Source organism: Bos indicus, chromosome 7 (assembly GCF_029378745.1).
Source record: "Bos indicus isolate NIAB-ARS_2022 breed Sahiwal x Tharparkar chromosome 7, NIAB-ARS_B.indTharparkar_mat_pri_1.0, whole genome shotgun sequence".
In the NCBI taxonomy this organism is placed as follows: Eukaryota; Metazoa; Chordata; class Mammalia; order Artiodactyla; family Bovidae; genus Bos; species Bos indicus.
This window is the reverse complement of record NC_091766.1, coordinates 20,999,299-21,024,556: the sequence shown is the minus strand read 5'-3', so window position 1 is coordinate 21,024,556 and position 25,258 is coordinate 20,999,299. Positions and strand designations below refer to the sequence as shown.

At 56.6% G+C, this 25,258-nt stretch overlaps 1 protein-coding gene, 1 long non-coding RNA gene and 1 other non-coding gene across 3 annotated transcripts; all 3 read right to left on the bottom strand.

Annotated features, from left to right (window-relative positions):
• Positions 1-492: 492 nt before the first annotated feature.
• On the bottom strand, positions 493-16,633 carry LINGO3 (leucine rich repeat and Ig domain containing 3). Its single transcript, XM_070793169.1, has 2 exons — positions 16,552-16,633; positions 493-4,611 (listed from the first exon to the last, which is right to left on the bottom strand). Exon 2 carries the CDS (start codon positions 4,563-4,565, stop codon positions 2,787-2,789), a length of 1,779 nt encoding a protein of 592 aa, XP_070649270.1. The 5' UTR covers positions 4,566-4,611; positions 16,552-16,633; the 3' UTR covers positions 493-2,786.
• Positions 16,634-17,685: 1,052 nt separating this feature from the next.
• TRNAR-CCU (transfer RNA arginine (anticodon CCU)) lies at positions 17,686-17,758 on the bottom strand. Its single transcript has one exon. It is a non-coding gene; the product is annotated as a tRNA-Arg (tRNA).
• A 4,748-nt stretch (positions 17,759-22,506) lies between these two features.
• On the bottom strand, positions 22,507-23,781 carry LOC139183901 (uncharacterized). The gene is made up of 3 exons (XR_011567408.1): positions 23,402-23,781; positions 23,091-23,235; positions 22,507-22,948 (listed from the first exon to the last, which is right to left on the bottom strand). It is a non-coding gene; the product is annotated as an uncharacterized lncRNA (long non-coding RNA).
• Positions 23,782-25,258: the final 1,477 nt, after the last annotated feature.

Sequence of the window (25,258 nt, the reverse complement as noted above, 5' to 3'; positions counted from 1 at the left end):
CTCTGGGTAGGCTTGACCCTCCCTTTGCCCATCTGTAAAATGGGGTTATAATCTTCCCTCATAACTCAGTCAGTAAAGAATCTGCCTGCAAGGCAGGAGACCCAGGTTTGATTCTTGGGTTGGGAAGATTCCCTGGAGAAGGAAATGGCAACCCACTCCAGTATTCTTGCCTGGAGAATCCCATGGACAGAGGAGCTTGGCAGGCTAGAGTCCATGGGGTTGCAAGAGTCAGCCACGACTTAGCTACTAAATCACCACCACCAAAATGGGGTCAGAGCAGTACCCAGCTCACAGGGGAGTGAACACAGGCAGCGCTGGAAACTGCATGAACACTCCTGAAGTGTGACCTCCAACCTCATCACACGGTTCATTCTCCACAAACGCCCTGTTACTCAGGGTCAGCTTTGGTGCTGAAGCTAGGCAGCTCCCCCAGGGACCCCAGAAACCCCTACTTCCTTTCCCTGCTCTTCCCATAAAAAGAAAGCTCCGAAGTTTGCTATTAAATTGGTTTCATCTTTATTGGATTCCAACCAAATACAGCAGGGTAAGGGTGGGAGGGGACAAGGCATGTTGGTTCATGTTGGGGTGGGGGCAGGCAGAGGGGGGCTGGGAGATCCCGATAACACTGACGTTCTATGAGTCCTAACACTGTCCTAACACTGTCGAGAACATACTCCCTCTCGTCATGATGATGCTAAAGGCACTTGGATGTCGTTTTTTGAGGGACCCTCAGGGTTGTCATGGCAACCAAGGTCAGGCAGATGCTAAGGGAAAAAAAAAACTAGTCCATTCTGTTCGACTCTGTATGGGGCTGCTGGACACCCCATTCGGCTCTCCCCACATCCTGCCATGAACGGGGTTGGAGTGGGGGTCCCCACCTGGACTGGCTGTGGTCAATAGCCTGCCACTCTGTCCTGTTGGCCCACAAACACAATGTGGGGCAGGACCAGGGCCTCCTAATGTTTCTAGCCCAGGAAGAGTGGCCAGTGTCCATTCCCAAGTTCTGTCTGAATCCTTTGCTCAAAATTGCCAGGGTAGACACTTTTTTCCTCTGGCTTGTCTCAGAAAGACCTTGAGGAATCCAGAAAACAGGTCAATCATCAAGCTTGTCCATGGGCCTGGCCTCTATGTATGGAGGAATAGGTTTGGCCATCAGACTGATTTTATAGACGTGGACATCAATGGCCTTCAGTTGCCAAGCAAGATTACACAGCTGGGTGAAAACAGAGCCTTCTTACAAGGTCCGTGAGAATACTGTCTAACCTGGTCAGTAGCCAAGCTCCTCTCTGGCTGAGGTCTGGCCCCACAACACTTCCTGTGCCCCTTCCCCCCAACTGTTTGTCTGGCCGAGGTAGAAAGAGTGGGGGCAAGGACCAGGCTAGGGGAGGCAGGGTCATGTATGGCTCCTGTTTGGCATCTGAATGCTTATGCAAAACCTCAGCTCCTGCTGCACATCTCCAGTGACAGGGAACTCACTACCTGTAGAGCAACAGGGCAATGACCTTGGGGCAATGACCTTCTTTCACCTGAGCGACAGTCTTCCTGTGACTCTCCACTCACTGGCCCTAGATCTGCCCCAGTGTTGCAGAGACAAAGGTGCCTCTGTCATCTCCTAATGTCCCAGGTTTGGACTTCCTTGTGGCTTGAACCTCTGTTCCATCCTTGCTCGCTGTCACTGCCCCCACAGTGCACATGACAAAGACCCTCAGAACCATCCAGAGACACTTGTCTCCTTCCCAAGGTGAGCAGTGGTCATCAGGGCAGGGGTGGTGCAGACTCAGGACTGAAGGTCACGCCATCTGGCCTGCTGGAAAGGGACATACTGGAAGCAATGCTCCTGGACCAGGGGCCAGGACAGCTGTCCCTCCGGGGTGGCGAGGGCACAGGAAGCAAGCAGCAGCTGAGGGATGGTGGGAGGAACTGGAGGAATGGCTTCTCCTAGCTGGCAGCCCGTCTTGCGGGGCTGGCAGGTCCTGGTGGGAGGGAGTCTGGGTACAGGGACTTGGGCCAGCAGGTCAGGGGCCATCCTGTGTGCTGGACCCCTTCAGGGTGAGCCTGACCAGCAAGACCTTAGCTCAGCACCTGAGGTCTGCATCAAGTGGCCAGCTGAGAGGGAGCCAGGGAACGTCTGGGTGTGAGCAGAAACAGGTCTCAGGTGTGAGCTGCCTGGCCGAGGTGGGAACTGGTCTCTACCAAGAGCCCAAAGCGCCCGTGGTGATCTCGGGGCACCTGCTTAGTGTCAGCTGGGTATGAGGGGGGTGTGTGTGTTCCCCTCTGGATCTGTGCATCGTGGTTGTATGTCCTGGGTGTAAGTATGTGCTCTGGTGTAGTTGGAGGCGGGTATCCAGGTGTGAACGGAGTGGGCTCTCTCATGCTCTGACCCGGAGGCGGGACTGCCTTCCCTGGGATCCCAGGTGTAGACCATCTCCACCAGGTGTGAGTTGTTTTGTGTTGAGGACCCTGGATCTCTGAGCTCCCATCCCACCCTCTCCCAGCTGAGCAACCACACCAGGGGCAGGAAGACAGGGTGACACCCTTAGAAAAAAACGCTTGAGAAACTCTGCAAAAGACGCATCCTGATGAAAAAACAGTTCTGTGGTTGGGTCCCTACAAAAAAACGGGGAAGTTCTGCCAGGAGTCGGCTCGCGGCCGCCCCCTATGGGAGATGCATAGGTGGTCTTCAGATGGGCCAGCCGCCATCTGGTGAGGGCTCGGACGGAGACGGAGACGCTGCTTCCGGCGCAGGCGCAGCGGCTGGGGCCGCGGGCGGTGGGCCCTGAGGCCTCTCATATCATCTTCATGTTGAACTTGCGGGCGCCCCCCTGGCCCGCCGCGGCGGCGGGCCCGTCCACCTTGCGGAAAGAGTACTCCACCGAGAAGTTGTTCTTGTGCTGCCCGCGGCCGCGGCTCCACACAAAGAGCAGCAGGAAGCAGAAGAGGACGACACCCAGGAAGGTGATGCAGCCCATGGCGGTGGACACCAGGATAGTGGTGAGGTCGAGCGGGAAGCGCGCGGCCACCTGCGTGTCGTTGCGGCCCTCGCCCGGGGTCCGGTTGACGGCCGGCTCGGGCTGCACGCTCAGGGTGGCGAAGTAGGTGTCGTTGCCGCCCGCGTTGCTGGCCACGCACGTGTAGGTGCCGCTGTCCCCCGGCCGTGCGTCCCGGATGTGCAGCGTGCCGCCCGGCAGCACGCGCGCCCGGCCGGCGCTGGCGGCGGTTACCGTGCGGTGGCGCGGGGTCACCCATGCTACGGTGGGCGCCGGCTCGCCCTCGGCGCGGCACTGGAAGCGCACGTCGGCGCCCGCGGCCGCTGTGATGCGCTGCAGCCGCCGCTCGCGGATCTTGGGCTTGCGGCACACGAAGTACTCGAAGAGCGCCGAGTCTGGCAGGCTGCGCAGCGCGTCGCCGCGGACCTCGGCTGGGGTGGCGCAGGCCGGCGGGCGGCCGTCGAAGTTGAGGGTCTTGCGGCGTTGCACGACCCACAGCAGGCGGCAGTCGCAGGCCAGCGGGTTCCCGTCCACGCGCAGCGTCTCCAGCGTGTTGACTGAGTGGAAGGTGCTCTCCTCTAGCGTGGACAGCAGGTTGTTGGAGAGGTTGAGCAGGCGAATCTGCCGCAGCCCCAGGAAGGCCTGCGGCTCCACCACGGCCAACAGGGCCCCAGCCAGGTGCAGCTCACGCAGGCGCACCAGGTCGCGGAAGGACCCGCGTGGCACCGTGCTGATGGGGTTGTGCGACAGGTTGAGGCAGGTGAGGTGAGCCTGGTGGCGCAGGGCGGCGGAGGGCACGGCGGTGATGTTGGTGTGTGTGACGGACAGCGAGGTCAAGTTGAGCCCCCTCAGGCTGCCGGCGGCCACCTCCTCCAGCAGCGGCCAGTTGTCGATCTCCAAGTGCAGCAGGCCGGGGAGCCGCTGGAAGTTCTGGTCCTCCAGGGCGGCGATGGCCAGGTGGCGCAGCCGCAGGGCGCCCAGGCCCCGCAAGTGGCCCAGCGACTCGCCTGACAGTGCTGTCAGGTTGCAGCGCTCCAGGGTGAGCTCCTCCAGCGCCAGCAGCCCGGCGAAGGCTCGGCGCGAGATGAACACCAGGTCGTTGTCGCCGACCTCCAGCCGGCGGAGGCTGCGCAGATCCTGGAAGGTGTAGTCCAGGAGGATGACCAGCTTGTTCTCGCTCAGGTCCAGCAGCGTGAGGTTGTCCAGGCGTGTGAAGACGCCGGGCGGGATGAGCTTGAGCAGGTTACCGCGGAGGCGCAGCACACGCAGTCGCGGCAGGTTGGCGAAGGCACCCGGCTCCACGTGCGCGATCACGTTCTCGCTCAGGTCCAGCTCCTCCAGTAGCGGCAGGGCGGCCAGGTCTCCTGGGTTCAGGCAGCGGATGCGGTTGCGGCTGAGCTCCAGCAAGCGCGTCTCGGCCGGGATGCCGTCGGGCACCGCAGTCAACCGGCGCCGGGGACAGGCTACCGCGCGCGTCTGCGCCGTACACTCGCAGCGGGCCGGGCAGCCCCCTGCGGGGGGCAGGGCCGCGGGCAGGAGCAGGAACTGCAGGCTTAGCACCCACAGCCAGCAGGTCATGGTGCGGAGCCTGGGCCTAGGGCCACGCCACCATCCTCGTGGGCACCTGTGGGCGGGGTCAGCATTAGTACCCGTACTCCAGGCTTGTCCTATCCCATCCTACCAGTGTGCTCAGGAAGCAATTGTCCACCGTGGGACCCGGAATCCCACTGCTGGGCATCTACCCAAGGGCTGTGAGGGGATCAGCCTGGGTGGATGCTCAGGGTGGACAGAGGGGTAACTTCAGATCAGGACAGGTGACATTTGTGCTGAGACCCTGTACAGGGTTCATTTGTGTTCTCCCTAAAAGAACCACGGCTTCCCAGATGGCACTAGTGGTAGACAGTCTGCCTGCCAATGCAGGAGACATAAGAGATGTGGATTCAGTCCCTGGGTCAAGATCCCCTGGAGCAGGAAATGGCTACCCACTCCGGTATTCCTGCCTGGAGAATCGCATGGAGAGAGGAGCCTGGCAGGCTACAGTCTATGAGGTTGCAAAGAGTTGGTCATGACTGAGCACACACAGACACACACATACACAATACATGTAGAAGTCCCCTGATTCATTGTAAGGGGCCTCCTTTGAAAATAGGTTCTTTGCAGATGTGATGAATTGAGATGAATTTATATTGGATTCAGTTGGCCCTGAATCAAATGACTGATGTCCTTGTAACAAAATGGCAGTCTGGATGTGCACAGAGATGCACACAGAAGGAATAAGGCTGTGTGAAGACAGAGGCAGAGGCTGGAGGGATGTGTCTATATAAGTCGAGGATGGCTGGGGTTCCCAGAAGCTGGGAGAGGCATGAAGGACCCTCCCTTGGAGCCGTTAGAGGGAGATGGCCCTACAACACCTGAATTTCAGACTCGTGGCCTCCAGAAGCTGGAGCGCATAGACTTCTGTTGTTTTAAGTCACTCAGTCTGTAGTACTTTGTTTTGGCCACAGGAAGCTCATGCAGACCCATAGGAGGACAAGGAAAGGGCCATGGGTGTTAGGGAAAGATGGTTCCAGGCTGGAGGAATGGCCAGTGCAAAGGCCCTGAGGCAGCAGGAGCAAGTGGAGTGAGTGGGGGGTGGGGAACCAGGAGATGCACTGGAGGGGCTACAGAGGCCGATGATGTGACCGGGAAGGACCAGAGGAACAGATGCCAATTGCCTGGGCCTCTGCATCTGTGCCTTCCGAGTTGCTCCATCTCTCCAGGCAGCCAGCTGGCCCTCCATCCCCCATCTCCCCCATGCTCTGCTGGGCTGCAGCCCAGATCCCAGGGCCAAGGTGGGTAGGGGTGGGGAAGGAGCAGCCAGATGGCAGCTGGAGGGAGCTGCTCTGTTGGCCGGGCAGCTATTTTCAGCATCTGAGCAGCTGAAGCCCCCGGGCTTCCCCTGACTGCCCCCCACCAGCACATCCCTACTGCCTCTTTCCTCACTGTTCCCACAGGCCTGACCCAGCAAGGACCTGGGCTCTAGATCCTCACCTGTGAGGTCAGCTCCTGCCTGCCTGGACCCTTTGGAGAATTTTAGGTGAAAACGAACAGACACAGAGCCCGGAGTAACTGTTGGCTTAATGCTAGAGGCGAATCATACGTCACCAGGAAGAGAGTTTGTATTTTGCAGGTGTCATCAAATTAAGATGAGGTCATGCCAGAGTAGGGTGGGCCCTGATCCAACCACGGGTGTCCTTATGAAAGGGGGAAATTTGGATGCAGACATGCAGGAATGATGGCCATGTGACGACGGAGGCAGAGATTGGAGTGATGCATTTATAAGCCAAGAGACACCAGGGTTGCCAGAAAGCACCAGAAGCTGCAAGAAACAAGGGAGGATCCACCCCTCGAGTCTGCACAGCCCTGCTGACACCTTGACTTTGAATGTCTGGCCTCTAGAACAGAGAGAGTAACTTTCTGTTGTTTAAGCCACCCTATTTGTGGTCTTTCATTATGGCAGCTACTGGATACTAATACAAGACCTTAACAAGTAGCCACATATCCATAAAAAAAAACCACACGAGAGCAGAGTGGCATCAACAAGGAGGTTTGCTGCAGCGTCGTTTGGAAAACCAAAAAACTGGAACTAACCTAGATCTCCATCTACAGGGGATTCAGGAAATAAATTGTGGTCCATGCCTGCTGTGAAATACAGGGATACTTTTATGTACCAATGAAGAAAGACAGTGGAGGTGCATGTATACGGGGGGAATAAAACTCCTAGAATTAATCTCAGTGTCCATCAGTGGGTGCTCAGTCACATCCAGCTCTTTGCGACCCTATGGACTATAGCCATCCAGGCTCCTCTGCCCATGGAAATTTTTAGTCAAGAATATTGGAGTGGGTTGCCATTTTGTACTCCAGGGGATCTTCCTGATCCAGGGATTGAATCCTCGTCTCTCACTTCCTGTATTGGTAGGCAGATTCTTTCCCACTACTACCACCTGGGAAGCCGGTTCATCAAGAGGGCATTGGTTAAATAAGCTAGGGTCTGTGCCTGCTGTGGAATCAAGGAGATTCATGTGTACTTAGTAGAGAAAGAAAGCCGAGATTTACTTATATGGAGGAAAAATGGAACTAACCTAGGCGCCCATCAATAGGGGATCAAAGAAGCCATAAAGCATGGTTATTGTGGAATGCTGGGAGATTTGAATGCACCCACAAGGAAAGATGGCTGAGTTGTAGTTCCAAAAGAGGCTGGAGGAATCGAGGTTGCCAAACAATCACAGACAGCACAAGCCTATTCATCAGGAAGTAAAATCAAACACCAAACTCAATTCTTGATTTGGGTGGGCACATAAACACTTGTGCAGGTGCTCCCGAAATGCCTGGGGATTCACACACTGTATGAACACCACTGTGAGTGGCAGGGATGGAGTTGCAGTCATGGAGAGGATGGTCACACCATGAGGAAACCAAGGCACCCCTGGTCTCCAGGAGGTCATGGGTCTTAGCTCTCTAACCCTGGTTGGGGAACCCAGTGGGGAGGCGGACAGAGGGAGCGAGAAGCATCTGGTTCCGCTTTCCCACTGCAACTGTCCTTAATCCCAACCCGCGAATTGCAGGGAACACAATCCTTCCCTGAGGCAAGCTGCCTTCCCAGGCTGTCTTTCTAGGTCATTCTCTTCCATGTTGTTACCCTGGACAGCAAGCAGAGGGGCCGTGTCCCACGAGGGGACAAGACAGAAACAATGGTCCCCTATTCATCCATCTCTTTCTACATTAAACTGGCTCTGCAGTCACTCCTAGGTTGGGTCACTCCCCATGGTCAAAGGGTCACTGTCTGTCACCCAGGGATAGGGGACAACTCCTCAGTGGTCTGCTTCGGAGCAGCCAGGTCCCGCCAGCTCTGACCCCAGAAGGAAATGACTGGTGTCGTTCAGTGCCCCAAACAGACTCCTTGTGGGGGTGGGGGGCAGAGCGGCCTGCTGTTTTCTTTCTGCAGGAGAGAACTCACACCCCTGTCCCCTCCCCTCCTCCTCTCCCTCTCCTCACTCTGCTCCAGATGCACAGGCCTGCTCGCTGCTTCTCCAACACACCTGGTGAGATCCTGCCCAGGGCCTTTGCACATGTTAGGCAATACCCAGACCACCATCCCTACAAGGCTCGCTCCCTGACTTTATTTGGATCTGGCCTTCAATGTCACTTCCTTGGTGACTTTTAGTACTCAAGTACGCTCCCAGTCTCTCTTATATGCCACTTAAACCGCTGTTCAAAGCTGGTCATTGTCTTCATCCACATGGCAAACACCGTAGCAGCCACTGCTCTGGGCCATCTGAATGGGTCCATTTAAGTCCCACAGCATCCTCGCTGGGAGGGGGGAGCCCCACTGTCACCCTCATTTTACAGATGGGAACACCGAGGCACAAAGCAACTTAAGTCACCAGCTCAGGTACACATAGGGCTTCCCAGGTGGCAGCAGTGGTAAAGAATCTGCCAGTGCAGGAGATACAAGAGAGGTGGGTTGGACTCCTGGGTTGAAAAGATCTGGAGAAGGAAATGGCAACCCACTTCAGTATTCTTGCCTGGGAAACCCCATGGACAGAGGAACCAGGCAGGCTGTAGCCCATGGGGTTGCAGAGAGTTAGACATGTCTTAGCACAGGTTCACATAGCACGTCGGAGGTGGCAGGGGGTTAGTCTCAGGGAGAGGTTGGTGGTGCTCAATCCTGTAACACTCTCTCTCTCTCTCTTTTTTAAACAGGCAGGAGAGAGTCTTGGCAGTTCATCCGGCTAGGATTCAAAACACAGCGCTGTTTTCACTGGACCTGCAATGCTCGTTTCCTCTCATTCATCGATTCCATCCACCTGTCAGTCAACAAACGTCTACCGTGCCAGGCATCTTCCAAGTGCTGGGGACACAGAGTGCCTGAGACAAACAGGTCAGCTTTCTGGGAGCCGACAGATAATAAAAGAGGTAAATACAGGCTCTTCTACCTCCGGCGGCCATAAATGAAGAGGAATAAATCAGGAAGATGACAGCGGGGTGTCGAGGGGATTGTAATCATTATCATCAATTTACTGAGGAAAGATGGTGTGCAAAGAGTTAGGGAGGGAGAGAGGGGGCCTAGCAGATGGGGGGCAGCAGGACCGGGCCAATCAGCCCAGGAGGCTGGGAGCAGGCACTGTAGAGAGAGGAAGGTGGACTTTCTATCTACAAACTTAAAAAATATTAAAAAAAAATTTTTTTTAAGTTTTTATTTATTTGGTTGTGCCAAGTCTTACTTGCAGTATGTGGGATTTAGTTGCCTGACCAGGGATCAAGCCCAAGTGCCCTGCATTGGGAGCACAGAGTCCTAACCACTGGACCACCAGGGAAGTCCCCCCACCAAATTTTTTAAGTTGGAAAGAATTTAAAACAATAGTTGCTGCAGAGGCAGCTAAGAACAATGTCAGGAAGGAAGTACTCAATTCGAGAGGTCAGGAAAGCTAGGGCACAGCCACTGTGATACAGTTTCTTGGAAAGGCCTGCGGAGACCTCGGTTCTGATGCACTGTGTGACCTCCAATGAAAAATGCGCCCTCTGTGAACCTCGCCTGCCAAAGGCAGCGAAACCTCGGTGTCCTCAGAGCTCTCGTGCTGTAATTGCTCCCAGGATGAGAGGACAGCTGGTCCTTTGGTGCCCAGCAGGGGCCACTCCAGCTGTGACCTAGTTTGTGAACTCCAGCCTCTCCCAACCCAGGGCGGGCCTGTCATCTTCTCTGCAGGGGATGGGCAGACTCGCAACTGGGCTGGAGCTTCCGATGCCTCCCCAACTAGGGTTCTGGCCCCTCCATGGTGGGAAGGGATCCTGGGACCTTAACTGCCTCCAGTAGCTGTGTTCACTCATGTTCCTGGATGTTGGGGGGCTGGGAAGTGGGAGAGCTCGGGGGAGGACTGAGGGTGATGGAACTGAGTTGAGATGCCCAAATGCCCTGCATCCCTGCCGCTCTCAGATAATCAAGGGCTGGGTACCCTGAGCAAGTGAGTCACCCTCTCTGGGCCTGTTTCCTCGCCTGGAGGCCTGGGCCTTGCAATGGGGTTAGAAGGCCAGGTTCCCAGACCCTGAGTAGGGTGCTCACGCTCAGTCATGTCTGACTCTTTGTGACCCCGTGACTGCAGCCCTCCAGGCTCCTCTGTCCATGGGGTTATCCCAGGCAAGAATACTGGAGTGGGTTCCCATTCCCTTCTCCAGGGGATCTTCCTGACCCAGGGATCAAACCCGAATCTCCTGCATTGGCAGGTGGATTCTTTACTGCTGAGCCACCGGGGAAGCCCCCAATTAGGCTGGGAGGCTAATTCTAGTCCCACTTCTAAGTTTTCAGGGCATCAGGTCTACTTCCTGAAAGGCGGTGAGAACACCAGCTGTGGATGGTGGTGGGAAGGGCAGGCCGGGCAGGGAGGACAGGGTGGGCAAAGGCTGTGGAGTGGGGGCCGTGCTGAATGGCAAAGTGAGGCTGTGTGGACAGGCTGCTGTTGAGTCCACACTTTCTCTGCTCCTTCCCTCCTCCGTGAGTCCGTGGCCTTGGGGGAGGTGACCCCACAGGGCTGTCAAGGTCCCCACCTGCCCTCTAGACCCTCCATTTCCCTCCAGGGACCCGCCTCCCACCTGGGGCCTCGCCTCCCGTCTGCTCAGGACTAGACACCATCTGTTCACTGATGACTCCCAGTCCTGTGTCTCTTCTGAGCTCCAGCCCCAGGGACTGGAGCCACATCCCTGACATTACCCGGAGGCCCTGCAGCATCCCAACTTCAGCCTCCCCTGGCAGCTCCTTGCTCACACCCCCGGCCAATCCATCACCAGGTGCAGTCAGCTTCACCTCCAAATATATCCCAGATCCACCTTGTTCTGCAGCTCTGCCACCGCCAGGCCCCCGCCTGCCAGCATGGGCTCCAGCTCACTCCCCAGCATTCAGCAGACACCCTGCCTTCTCAGGTTTCAGTGTTCCTGCCTGCAGAATGGACTGGAGTTGTGTGAGGGTCTCTTGACCCTGCTGACCTTTGGGGCCAGGTCATTCTCTGTGTGTGTAGGGGGGCTGTCTTGGGTGCTGTAGGGTGTGGAGCAGCCTCCTGGCCCCCACTCCCTTGACACCAGGAGCCCCCCAGTCGTGACAACCACAAATGTCTCCAGACATCACCCATGTCCCCTGGGGGCAGGATCACCCAGGTAAGATCCATGTTGTAGAAGGTGCTAGACACAAAGCAGGCATCCAGTTGATGCCCCAGGAAGAAACAGGCTGATTATCTGTTTGTGTTATCAGTGAGGAAGCAGAGGCCTGGGGAGGGGAAGTGACTCACCCAAGAGGAGAGAAGTACGTGTGAGATTCGAACCCAAGGCTCCATACCCTCTTCTCCCGTGGCTCTCTCGGGGTCAGGGCGAGGGAACCCCCACCTCCGTGGAGCCCTGACTTCTGCCAGCTCTGCAGACCCAGGAGCTGCCCTGTGTCAGCCGGCCAGAACTGAGACGCCCCAGGGCTGCCTAAGAGCATGGCTCCCTCCTCCTATGTTAAGGAGGCTTCGGGGTCAGTGAGCACATGACCTGTGGCCAGGGGTGGAGAAGGCCCTGGGTCCAGCCTGGCCCTTCCTGGGTCCCCTGCCTCCATGTGGCTGCCAATGCCAGAAAAACTCCTTGCCACATGATTGAACACTGCTCATGCTGAGCATGGTGTAGACCAGACCCCCTGAATACTCAGACCCCCATGCAGAGCCAGGGCCCCCCACCCTCATTTTCCAGACTTGGGATCCAGAGCCTGGGGGTCGGTGGCTGAGAACCTACCCATCTCCTTCCCCAGCAAGGGGCAGGTCCCATGGGGGCAGGGCTCTACCAGCCACAGTCCAAACCTCTATCTGTCCCTCTAAACCCCAGCAGGCCAAGCATGGGCACTGGGGGCACAGCAGCACCCCAGCTTTCCTCGGCACTTTTTTTTTTCCTATTTCAAGTGTTCAGTGGTTTTTTGGTGTGTTCACAAGTATGTGTAGTCATTACCACTACCTAATTCCAGAACATTCCATCCCCCAAAAGAAGCCCTGTCCCCATCAGCAGTCACTCCCTCCCAGCCCCTGACAATAGGAACCCACTCTCTGTGTCTGTGGATCTGCCTGCTCTGCACGTTTCCCATCAGTGGAAGCACACCCTGTGTGTCCTTCCGTGTCTGATTCTCTCAATGAGCATCATGTGGGGCAGGCAAGCAGGCAAGAGATGCAAACACATCCGTGAAGTATATCGTTTGGGAGAAGCAGGGGTCTGCTATGGTCTGATGCTTTGTCCAGCATGGCTGGAAAGGTGTGTCTGAGTTGAGTCTTGAGTGGGGGTGGGTGGGCAGCAGTGAGCCAGGAGGAAGGCTGGGAGATGGTGTTCTGGGTGGAGGGGCCCGCCAGGGTGAAGGCCCTGAGGTGGGGGGGAAGGGCTGGTGCTGGGAGGACAGAAATGGGGAGTGACTGGAGGCTGAGGGCACATCTGAGTTTGGGGCTGGGAGTTGGGGTTGGCAAGGGTGGAACCATGCAGGGTGCTGAACCCACAGTGAGGTGTAGGGACTTGATTCAGAGAGTGATGGTGAGCTGTGGGGGAGGTTTGAGAAGGAACATGATGGAGCTGAGTTGGCATCTGAAGATGCATCTGGGTTTGTGTGTTCTGGGCCTGTCACCCTACATCACATGAACCTGGACAGTCACCCTCCTGGACAGCGCTATCCTGAGGGTGGGGACCACGTCAGTTCCTTCTCTACCCCCCACCACCAGCATGCACAGAGCTGGGTGCTCCGTGGGCCAATGAGGGAAGCAGAGAGATTTCAGCAACAGGACGAGATCTCCAGGGTCCCCATGGGAGCCTACCCCTGACTACCTTGGAAGAGACTTGTAAAGCGCTGAACCTCAGCTTCCTGTTCTGCAAAAGGGACTCAGGTGACCAACAACCGCCCTCCAGGCACTGACTGAGTAGCAGGTGAGAACTCATAGAGAGAGGGTACTTTATAACCTGGGGTCTTCGGAAAAGTCTCCACTGGGTGCTGGCTGGGGTCAGGTGCCCTGAGTCCCAGGCCTTGTTCTGCTCTCAGCCATTCATTCCACATGCATTTAATGGGCACCTTCTGTGTACCATGCACTGTTCTAGTTCTTAAGGGAAACAGCTTTGAAAAATACAGACAGAATCCCTGCCAGTCATCCATAGGTGATAAAGAGAAGAAAGAGTACCGGAGGCCACGTGTGGATGGTGCAACAGAGAATAACAAGGAGGTGGGGCCTGTGGTCGGCCAAAGAACGGCCCCTCCAAAGATGCCCACAGCCTGAGCCGTGGAACCTACAAATGTTACTTTATGTGGCAAAGAGGGATGAAATTAAGGATGTTGATCGGTTCACCCTGAGGTGGGGACAATTGTGGATTCCCAGGGGGCCCAGTGTCATCACAGTGTCCTTATAAGAGGAAGGCGGGAGGGTCAGAGGCACAGAGATATGGGAGAGGTTGGGCTGCTGACTGTGAGGATGGAGGCAGGGGCCATGAGCCAGGGATGAGGCGCCTCTAGAAGCTGGAAAAGACAGGAGCCGGTGCTTCCCAGGAGCCTCTGGAGGGACCAGCCCTGCCCACGCCTGGGTTTAGCTGTGTGAGGCCCGAGCTGGACTCCTGATCTGCAGGATTGTGAGAGAATCAATGTGTGTGGTTTGAGCACTAGGTTTGTGGCAGTCTGTGGCAGCACCCCTGGGAGCCCTGCGCAGGGTCTTTGCAGATTTGAAGAGGAGGTGGGCGGAGGCCTCTGCGGAGCTGTACGCCCGCTCTGGGGGCTGGGAGGGGGAGGGGGCCCTGCTCCCCGCAGTATCTGCCATCAGTATCAGCAGCAGTGCAGGAAGCTATCTGGGGGAGGAACTCAAAATCTGTCCGTCCAGGGCAACAGACAGACAGAGACCCTCCTCTCCAGAGCCCCCAGCAGGCTTAACCCAAATTTATCATGAAGTTCTTAACCCAGGCGGTGGGGTGGTGGCTGGGGTTGCCGGGGCCCCACCCCAGGATCAGAGGCAGCCCAACTCCTCCCTGCCCCACCCCACGGAGAGAGCTTTGCCCCCACAGACACATGGGACAAGTCGTCCCGTTCCCTCCCAGGCTGGGGGATGCTGAACACTGCTTTGGGTGAGATTGAGCCAAGCCCCCTGAAGGAAGCAGCTAAACCCATAGGAGGACAGGGAGGGGGGTGAATAGATGCAGCTGCAGCTGGCCCCTCTGTCCCCTCCCCCTCCCCCACCACAACTGGGGCCAGAGGGACCCAGGGCAGTGTTGTTTGGTGGGCCCTCAAAGTGTTCCCTGTTCAGGCTTCCAGATGGACTTGGGAGGTGGGGCCCGGCCCCAAGCAGCACGCAGCCCTCTGAGTCCCGTTTTTGGGGACATACTGCCGACCCCTTCAGGACTGGTGTATCCTTCGTCCTAGATCTGGCCCTTCCGGGACTTTCATCCACGACAATTCATTAAGTTCTAATTAGTCTCTGTCAGCCATTAGTCCCTTTTAACCCTTCAGGGGACTGGGGGGCCTCCCGACCCACTTTCCTTGACCGCCTTTGGCAGGTGAGGCCTCTAGAACCACATTTTGAATGTCTACCATCTACCACAGCCACATAGCCACTCAGCCCAGCCCAGTCCCAAAGGTGGTAACAGTGAAGCCCACTTGGAGAAAACAAGACTGAGGGTCAGAGTGGTCCCCAGTTCACCTGGCAGCACTCAGCTTGAGAGTCAACATTTGAACCCTGGTCCAATGCCAGCTGCCTTTCACTGAATCCCAGAGCCCTATTGGAAGGTCCTTTTCAGAGGCCCAGGATTGGCACATGGTAGTGGGCAGCTCGCCATGGGCCCACCTGGAGCGAGCTTTGCTTAGAGAGTTCTCTGAGAGGCTCTCCACCTGGTGAGTAGGTGATGACTCAGGGGCACCCGGGAATGACAGCCTTGTGGGAAGAGAAATCAAGCTGACACCAGAGACCTGCTTTATATTCCCACTCAGCAAGGTACCTTCGGATCCTGGGCGTCCTGTGGGGGTGGCTGGGAGCAGCCACCCCCATTCTACAGATGAACACACTGAGGCCGAGCTGCTGTGTTAACAGTGGGGATGATCATGGCTGCCCTGCCATCACACAATATCTGGCTTGTGGCAGCCCCATGCTGGGGGCTTAACGCACCTGCATTTCTTACACCCTGCGTTGATGTCCATCTCAAAACTGGAGCTCACAGAAGGGCTGTCTTTTGTCAGAAGTCACCAGTGAGGATGGGAAACAGGCAGGCTGAGGAAGTCTGGCTTTAGCCCTTTCGAGCCCTCATCTCATGGTGGATGGCCCCTTCCCACCCCATGCCATCCAGGTAGAAGGAGGAGGAGTCGCACCTGTGGGGGAAGCCTACGGGGTCTTCCAACTCAGATCCTGTCTCAGATGGCTGCCACTCTGGCTCAGAGGGGGAATGGAGCAAGGCAAGACACTCACAGCCCGACGGCTCAAGACCTCTCCCTACCTGCCTGCACCTGGCTTCCACCAACCTCACCCACAGAGACCCCATGTCCTCTGCCTCTGGGTACTCACACACCACAGCCTTCCCAGCCTCCACACCTCCTCCAGGGAGCCCTCCTGTGTTGCTCCAGGTTTTAGAGCCCTACTCTCCCTGAAGGTCCTCCCCCCACCCCGATCAAACCCCAGATGGTCCCTCTGTCTGCTGCCATGCTGCCGCAGACACCCCCTCCCCACACCCCCGCCAGAAGCAAGAGGTTCTCAACCATTTCTGTACAAGCGTGGATTCACCGGGGACTGCTTGTTAACAATGCAGGCTCCTGGGCACAAACCCCAGAAGTCCTTATTCCTCAGAACTGGGGGGCTGGGGTGCCTGTACTGTTAGTGCCTGGGGCACGTGGTCTGGAAAATAAGGACCAGGTCTTTTCCTGCACTGGGATCAAGGCACAAGGTGCGGCCCTCCCCAACTTGTTGAATGGGGCTCAGTGGCCTCCCAGGCCAGGCCCTGGGAGGCACCTATGCCAAGCTTCAGGGGACAGAGAGAAGCCCCCACCCCACCCTTGCTGCTGACTGGACACAGGCCCGCGGGGCAGGGGGCCTGGCCCTGTGCTCCCAAATCCTCCCACCTGGCTGGACTGTCCCCAGCCCAGCGATGCAGCAGGTCCTGGTGTCAACGCCTCCTGCGCCTTCTTGGCGCAGCCCCCCAGGGTGGACCAGACTTCGCCGGAAGGGAGGGCGGAAAGGCTCCGGACCCGACCGTCCCCGGTTCCCAGACCCAGCCAGTGCCCCATCCTAACCCCCTTTGGAGGGGAGCGCATGCCTCCAGGCGTCCCCACTGTCTCCAGAGAGACGATCACCAGGCTCCTTGCTCCTCGGCGCCCCGGGAAGGGACAGGGGGACCTCAGCATGGCGACTGGCCCCCCAAAGTTTCCAGGGGGAGCGCTGGGGGCCTGGTGAGGAGCAACGCACCCGGGAGAGGCGCTCAGGAAGAGTGGCCCCCCAGGCGAGGATGGGGGCCGCGCGTGGGGGCTATGGCGCGCAGGTGGTGCGGGGTCACCGGGCCCTGCGCGGACACTCACCTGGGCGGCTCTGCCGTAGACACGGCGCGGGCTACGGCGCGGGGGCCGCCCGGAGCCGACAGGAGCCGCCGCCACCGCCGCCTCCCGGGTCCGCCGTGCGCGCCCCCACCGGCGCGTGCCCGCCGCCGCCCTCCTCGGCTCGCGGGACTGCGCTCCGCCGTGCGCGCGGCCCGCCGGCTGGGGTGCGCGGCGCCCCAACCGCAGGTGTGCGGGGCTGCAGGAAGCGAGGACACGTGCGCGCAGGTGCCGGGACGCGCGCCAGGGCGGCGGGCGGGGGCAGGGCGTCCAGGCTCTGGCAGCGTGTGCTGCCCGGTGCACACCCGCCTGCGGACCCGGGCCTTTGTGGACCTGCAGAGGCTGCGGTGCGGGAAGCGCACGGCTCCCCATCTGCGCTTGTCTGGCATCTGCCCCTCCTCGCTGCCCCGACTCCGGGTCTCCAGCACCTGACACCTGGACCCCTGCCCCAGCCTCTTCCGCTCCTGCCAGCCCTCCAGGCCCATTCCCCATACAGGTCGCAGAGGCTGCTTAACCACTGGCCTCTGGAATTGACTATGGCTCCCTATTGAACCTGGATTCATGTCTTAACGTGGTGTATGTTTCTGGATTTTCGGTACCCGTGCCTTCCTCCCGCCGCCCCACTCGTGCCTCACTCCTTCCCCGGAAGGTCCCCTTGCTCCTCTTTGAACACACCAAGAGGGCCCTGCCGGGCTCAGGGCCTTTCCCCTTACTGTTCCCTCTGCCTTTCCCTGCATCCTTCTTGGCCAGTGTGTAATTACTCGTGTTTATGCAGCAGCCTGCTCAGTGGATGTTAGTGGAAAGAATGACTCTCACTTTTACATACTGTGATGTATGTAGTTTCCTGCTTCCCTGGTACTGGGCCTGCCCGGGGTCGGCCCCATTTAGGGAGCTCATGCTGTGGAGTCTGGGGTGGGAGGTAGATGGTACTCCAGTGTGGGGGGCGCAGGGGCAGAGGACGGGGGCACCTCCCAACCTCCCCAACCATCATGCTAAGACATAATCAGTAGCAAGATTACTGAATGCTCACTATATGCTGGGCTCTTCTTTTTTCTTTTTAATGTTTATTTTGTGTTTATTTGGCTGCACTGGGTCTTAGTTGTAGCACGTGGGATCTAGTTCCCTGGCCAGGAATCGAACCAGGGCCTCCTGCATCAGGAGTGTGGAGTCTTAGCCACTGGACCACCAGGGAAGTCCCTGGGCTCTGTTCTTAACATGAGCCCTCTGGTGTTTGCTGCAGCCCCACCCGTTACAGGTGGAGGCTGATTATACCCATTTCACAAATCAGCAAGTTGAGGCTCAAAGATGCCATCTTTCCCAAGCGAGGGGCTCAAGGTGGGCCTGGCTGCTCCAGGAGGCTAGGTGTGTAACCTTGCAAGATCCCACCCCCAGCCCTTCCCACCCTCTGTGCTCTCTCCTAGCTGCTCCCATGGTGGCTTGGCATCAACTCAGCCACCTGTGACTCAAGCAGGCTCCGTTCCCAGACTGTCGCATTGGCCTGAGGCCCAGAAACTGCATCGCGGGAGGCTGCAGGCCAGGTACCCAAGGGACAAGAGGACGGATCCTTTCCTGGCCTGCAGAGATCCAAGAGGAGGACGTGGGGTCCCCTCCCTGGTGGTTCTCCATCCCCATGGGCAGCCCAGCCCCCACAGAGGAATCACTGCTGTAGAGGCTGTGTAATCTTGGGGCAGTCACTTTCCCTCTCTGAGCTTCTGTCTCCTGTGAAATGAGGTTCTGGTAATTGCCACCCAGGGCTCTTAGAGGAAAGTGTTTATTGAGCACCTACTGTGTACCAGGTCAAGTGCCAGAAGGAGGAGATGCAGCAGGGGGCTCGCCATGGTCCTGGGGGAGCAGACCAGTGAGACAGTCATGAAAGAGTGTGGTGGGAAACTCAGCAGAGAGCCGGTACCCAATCTAGGGTGGGAGTCAGTCATGCTCTTCCAAGGAAGGGGCTCTTGAGATGAGTCCTGCAGGGGTGAGGGGTAACTGATGTGGTGGCCAAGATTGGAACCCACTTCCAAGCTGTGGAACTGTGGGAGACTCCCCTCCAGCCTCAGTTTCCACATCTGTAAAATGGAGACTCAAACTGTATACCCATCTTCTAGGATTGAAAGGACTCCACTCCACAGGGGAAAACCAGGGCTCTCAGTGGCCCTGCCCAGCTCTCATTCATTGCTCCAGAAGCCTAGCTGAAGGTCAGGATGAGGCCCTGGACGCTGCCCACCTCAGGACCTTTGCATGGCTCTTCCCTCCACGGCAGCACCTTTCTCCCAGCCACCATCCCGTCTCACCCCTTCCTGACTCATGTCTCCACCCCTTGCCTCCTCTGTCCCCTCCCTGCCTCCTCGGCACTCTCCCCACTTAAGACACCATGTAATTTACTGATTTATCCTGTTAATCATGGGCTTTTCCTTCTTTTCTGCTGTGGAATGGCTCCAGTAGACACAGAGTAGGTGTCCAGTAAATGCTGGCTGAATAAACAAATGGTCCAGTGATGCTGAGGGCTATAGGTTTTGCCCCTGGAAGTGGGGGTTCTGGGGGGGTCTGAGTGGGGAAGTGTCTGTTGCTGCCTGAAACCACTGTCTTATCATCTCTCCATTCTTGGTCAGTGTCAGCCTGGTCCGTATACTGAGAGGGAGCCCGGGAGCATGTAGTAGACCCTCAGTGACCGGCAAGAATGTGCACATTGGCATTGCTGTTCTATTGCATTTAGCAGGGACACGGAGGTGGGCTTAGCCACTGAATGGCCTCTCTGGACCCAGCATCCCCAGCGGGATGCTGCCATGGGGGCAGAGGTGGGTGTGGGAACGGGGTGTAGCTAAGGATTCCAGCCTCCCAGGTGGTGGGGTGGCAGTACCTCGTTGCCAAGGTTACGAACACCTGTGATGGGGATGTTGCCATGGAGACAGACCCCTGGGAGGAGAAGGCGGTTCCAGATGGGGGAGCTGTAGGTTGGGCAGGGGGTCTGGAGGTGGCTGCCAGCCCCAGGGGCTTCCCTAGCACCCCGTGTACCCCCCAGCTGTGGGTGCAGCAGGGCCCTGACTCTCCCCGTCCTGTGTCCTCGTACCTGGGAAAGCCCGCAGGACCCCTTAGGCAGCAGTAATGATTTCTAAGATTAAAGGCCTTCTCTTCTTTCCTTTCTCTGGTGAGATGTATAGGACTGGCAGTCGGGGCCAGGGGAAGCAGGGGTCACATGGCCTGGGAAGCTCAGCTGTGACCTCGGACAAGTGGCTTTCCCACTGTATTGGGAGTGGAATCCTGGGTTTCTGGGAGACAAGAGTGCAGAAGGATTGAGGCCCTGGACTCCAGACCCCAGGGGCTACCCCAGGTAGGTTCCTGCTGGGACCTCTAGGAGGTTGACACGGGCCTGTGCTGTTTACGGGTCTACCCGACCCACAATAAACAGTGGTGTTATTTACTGAGTCAACGTTTCCTCGGGCTGTGCGTGGGGATGCTCCCACTGAACAAAGGGGCCCAAAGCCAGCAGGACAAGCTCTCAGAGTTGCAGAGGGTGGGAACGGCCCAACAGCAGAGAGCCCAGTGAAGGCACAGGCTGGAGGGCTTCCCAGACATGGCACTGGGGCTTCTGCAGCTTTTCTGTGTGGCCACACAGGGGCCTCAAACTGACACTAATTCCTGAGTAAGGTGGGCCCTCGGTGGCAGCCCCCAAGTCCCAAGTAAGCGTAGGTCCCTGATACGGTTATGATAAACAGTCTCCTCAGGGCCTCCTTGCATGTGCCCCATGGAGCTTACCAAAACCCAGCTCTTTTTTGGTTGAATTGACCTATCTGACTGCAGCCAAGGGAACCCACAGCAGGCACCATCATGATCTAGTTGCAGGGTCCTGGGGCCTGAATCACCCACTGGGGCCTGAATCACTTGCAAGGATTTTCAGCAAGTAAATCTAGCAGTAGTAAGCAGTTTCAGATTTTGCAAATAGGGCTCATCTTAGTTCCTCCTTTCTTCTTCTTTTTTAAAAAATATTTATTTGGCTGTGCTGGGTCTTAGTTGTGGCATGTGGGATCTAGTTCCTTGAGCAGGGATGGAACCCAGCCCCCCTGCATTGGGAGCATGGAGTCTTAGCCCCCTGGGCTACCAGGGAATTTCCTTAGTTCTTCCTTTCTGACATTTATCATTAATTTCATTTTCCTGTCCTTTCATACTGTTCAGGCTCTCAAGTACAATGTCCAAGATGACAATGGACATCCTTTCCTTGCTCCTGGTCTTAGGGGGAAAGCTATCAGGTTTTCACCATTTGTGGTAATGTCAGCTGTCAGTTTTTCACAGATGACCTTTATCAGGTTGAGGAAATTCCCTCTTTCTATTCCCCAAGATTTCAACCTGAATTGAGTGTTGAATTTTGTCAGATGCTTCTTCTGCAGGTATGAAAAAAACGGGCGTAGGGTTTTTCTCCTTTCTTGTGTCAATGAAGTGAATCCCATTCACAGATTTTCCAGTGTTAAACCAACATGGCATTCCTGGCGTTGGCCATACTCTGTGGTCATGACGTACAATCCTTGGGATCCAATCTACTGATGTTTTGTGAAAGATCCTTGCATCTGTATTTTTTAAATTATTTATATTTAATGGAAGGATAATTGCTTTACAATATTGCATTGATTTCTGCCAGACATCGACATGAATCAGTCACAGGTACACGTATGTCTGCTCTCTCTTGAACCTCACTCCCACCTCCCATCCCTTCCCACCCCTCTAGGTTGTTACAGAGCCCTGGTGTGGGTTCCTTGAGTCATACAGCAAATTCCCATTGGCTGTCTGTTTCACATATGGTAGTGTATATGCTTCCGTGCTACTCTCTCCGTCCCCTCCTCTTCTTCCTCCCACCCTCCTGTGTCCATAGGCCTGTTCTCTATGTCTGCATCTCCATTTTGTGCTAAGTCATTTCAGTCATGTCTGACTCTTTGGGACCCCATGGGTTGTAGCCCGTTAGGCTCCTCTGTCCACAGGGTTCTCCAGGCAAGAATACTGGAGTGGGCTGCTATGACCTCCTCCAGGAGATCTTCCTGACCCAAGATTGAACCTGCATCTCCTGCATTGGCAGGCAGGTTTCTTACCACTAGCACCATCTGGAAAGCCCCTGGGTCTCCATTGCTGCCCTGCAAATAGCTCCATCAGTATCATCTTTCTAGATTTCATATGTATCGCATCTGTATTCATGAGGGATATTGGTTTGTGGTTTTCTTTTTTCTGCATTGTTTTTTTTTTTTTGACAGATTTTGCTTATACTGCCCTCATGTAGCAGTTAGGGAGTGTTCCTTCCTCCCCAGGTTCCTGAAGCTGGATTAGTGTAATTTGTTCCTTAAAAGTTTTGGGATCAATTCTGAAGTAGAGTTGTCAGTACTTGTCAAGGGTGACCCCAGGGTTTTTTGGACCTGGACTATTCAAAGAGTTGTGGGGATGAATCTTGGGGTGGGGATAGCTGTGGAGGCAGCCGGAGGAAGGGGGAGTATCAGCTTGCTGCTAAATCGCTTCAGTCGTGTCTGACTCTGTGCGACCCCATAGAGGGCAGCACACCAGGCTCTCCCGTCCCTGGGATTCTCCAGGCAGCTTGGGGCACGTTAATTTGGGGTTCCTCTAAGACATGCAGTAGGTGTGGATGTGTACTTTGGGGGCAATGGGGTCCAGGAAAGGTCAGAATTTCCCAGCGACAAGGTGGAGTCCAAAGGCATATCTGTCCTGATTTCAGGCTCCTGGTCAGCCTCGCCCACACCCTTATTTCCCTGCCTCTCCACACAGCCTCATCTACAAACCAGGAATGGTGTTTTCCATCTGGGTTCTTCATTCCTAGGTAAGCCCTGACCCCTGCTGGCTAGGGTCAGCATGGCTGGGGACAGGGTGGGTGGGTGCTGGTTAGGGGTGGGGAGTCAGGGAGCTGACCTGGGCCCTGAACATAAGCAGGAAGCATGAGAAGACATGTGCTCGCCAGCAGAGGACGTTTATTGAGCATCAGAGCCTACCCCCATGAAGCTCCCAGTCTGATGAGGAGGTGGCAGGGGGACCTATTTCTGTGGATAGTGGAGGCTCCAGGTGGGATTGGAGCTGCAGGGGGAAGTGGGAAGCAGGAGGGCCAGACCCCCGGGGCAGGGGCATCGTCAGTCTCACCTGGGCGAGCCTGAGCTTAAACCAACAGCCCCAGGGATCGAAGACCCCTTCTCCACCCAACCCCCCATTTGCAAAGTTGACCAAAACTTCTTATTTTTACATCCATGTCCACGCGGAACTGGAGTCCTCTCCTGTGTCACTGGCCAGGATCCTGGGGGTGGACAGCCATGCCCGGATCGCCCTGGGGGGCTGCAGGGCTCTGCGGTGTCCCTGGTGCTCCGGGTTGGAGTGAGGGCTCCAGGGGCTGTGGGTGGCAGACCTGGATTGTGAGAGCAGGGGAGTCTGTTTCTTCCCAGTTCCTCCAGTGCCTTCCCCTCCCAACATGTGCCCCCCTTTATGCATCCAGGGCTTTCCCCTCCCAATGTGTGCCCCCCACACACACATCCAGCTTTGGGTCTTACTTTCTGCACCCACATGATGGGCTTCCGAACACAAGAGGGACGTGGGGGGCAGATGGTGCTGGAGGCAGCCCACCTCCTGGGCTAGAACCCCGGCTGTGTGACCCAGGACACGTTGGTTGACCTCTCTGGACCTTAGCTTCCTCATCTGTGAATGGGGATAATGAAAGGGTTTGGGACTGGTGGCAGCTGAGTGAACAAGAGCTGAGTGAAGCAGGTACACATCAGCCCATCCTGTCACTAAAGCCGTTCAGGGGACAAGGCAGTGAGGGAGGGGCAGGGCTGACCGTCAGCAGGGTCAAGATCCTGTTCACCTTCGAGAGATTCTGGAATCTGCCATGGGGCGGTGTGCCGGGAATCTCGGTTTGGTCCAGGCTCCAGCTGCGGTCTGCAGGGATCTCTGGTGATGTCCCCCAGAGCGGGGCCTCAGCAGACAGCACCTGGGGCCTCTGGGCCAGCACCTGGAACCTGTAGGCTGCAGTGACCGTGGGCACGTGGAGCAGGACAGGTCCCCCGTCTGATGGCTGCAGCCCCCGGCTGGTGCTCCAAGGGCGCTGACTGTGGGCTGGGAGCTGGAAGGGCGGGATCCGGGCCGGGGTCAGTGGGCTGCCTCTTGAGAGCATGGTGGGCTGGCAGGCGGGCTGGCCGGCCACTGGGGATTTATACCGGCGTGGCGGGGGAGGGGGGAGCAATATCAGTGTCACCAGCCAGGTTGCTGCGTCCTCGTTTCTCCCTGTTCCTGCTCTAGTCTCCGCCTCCGTATCTGCCTTTCCCTGTCTCCCTCGGTCTCTCTCTGCATCTCCCTACCTGCTTCTGGCCATCTCTTTCTCAAATTCCTTGTAAAATATTAAAATTTCAATATAACACTCAGTGTAAAATATTAAATATTAAATTTCTCCTTGTGAAATATTAAAACAGTCAAGGACAGTCTAACATCCATTTCTGATCATCATCTTCAGTCCCAGGTCAGCAGGATCTTTCTAGATCCTTCTCTCTCTATATATTTAAAAGCATAGAAACGTAAGATTTTCTTAAAAAGGATCATCTTGACTAAATGGTGTTACACCACCCGCATGCTACACTTGTATGTCAGCAAGTCTCAGTGACCTATCCACTGCGTAACAAACATCCCCCAACATAGGGGCATAAAGCGTATTAATACTCGTGATTCTGTAGGTTGGCAGTGAAGTTATTCTGCTGGTGTCACCTAGGTTAACTCAGGGAATTTGTGGTTATATTTAATCCACCTCTGCACAGACAGCTCTGCCTCTCTGTAATAAGTCACTTTGTGTGTGGCTGGAGGAACCTGAGTCTCTACAGCAGATCCCCTAGTGATGGGCAGCTAGGTTATTAAAAACAAAGTCAAAGTGACTCTCCAGGGTGGTTCAGTGAACAGGCTCATTTCATCTGCCTGTCTGGGGCATTCTGCCTGAGCCCCCAGGAGGTCGGGGTCTCCCTCTCTTGGCCCCCACAGCATTGTTCCCATCCTTAGACTTGAGGGCAAACACCTGTGCTCTTAACCAACTGGGTAGGGTCCCAGTGCCTGGCTGCAGAGTGGATATTCGACGGCTTTTCTTGAGCTTAAGAGGGAAGGAACGGGACCTCAGAGAGGTTGGGACACTTCCTGTCAGTCACATAGCAAGTGGGGGAAGGAGAACTGGAGCCTTGGACTTTGTGGCCACACAGAACTTGTCTGTTCATCAGCTGGGAGGGGAAGGGTGGGTGGAGAGTGGTCTGAGGCCTGGGGGACTGCTGTGTGGGGGCAGAGGGTCCAGAGACAAGCCTGGCTGGGGGCTGGAAAAATCAGGTGTTCTTGAGTTTCTGTCCTAGCCCTCGGCTACCTCAGGGGCTCTAAAGAGGTCTGATTAGCCTCCAGGCCTCGCTGCTCCCCTACCCCTCCCACCTCACCCTGGGGTCCAGGCCCCTGGGCTCTCTGACCCTGAGTTCTGGGTCTCCGCCTTTGTATCTTGGTTTCAGACAGCACAGGCTGTGCAGGTGCAGAACAGAGGTTCCGGTGCCTGGGTTCTCAGTCCCTCCACTGTGAGAGCCCCCTGCCTGAGTCCCAGGCACCAGCTGTCGATTGCTCCCCAAGACCAGAGCACAGGGGTTGGATGTTGGCAGGCTGGGTGCGTGCAGATTCTAGGTCACAGCTTTCCCCGGGGCTGTGACCC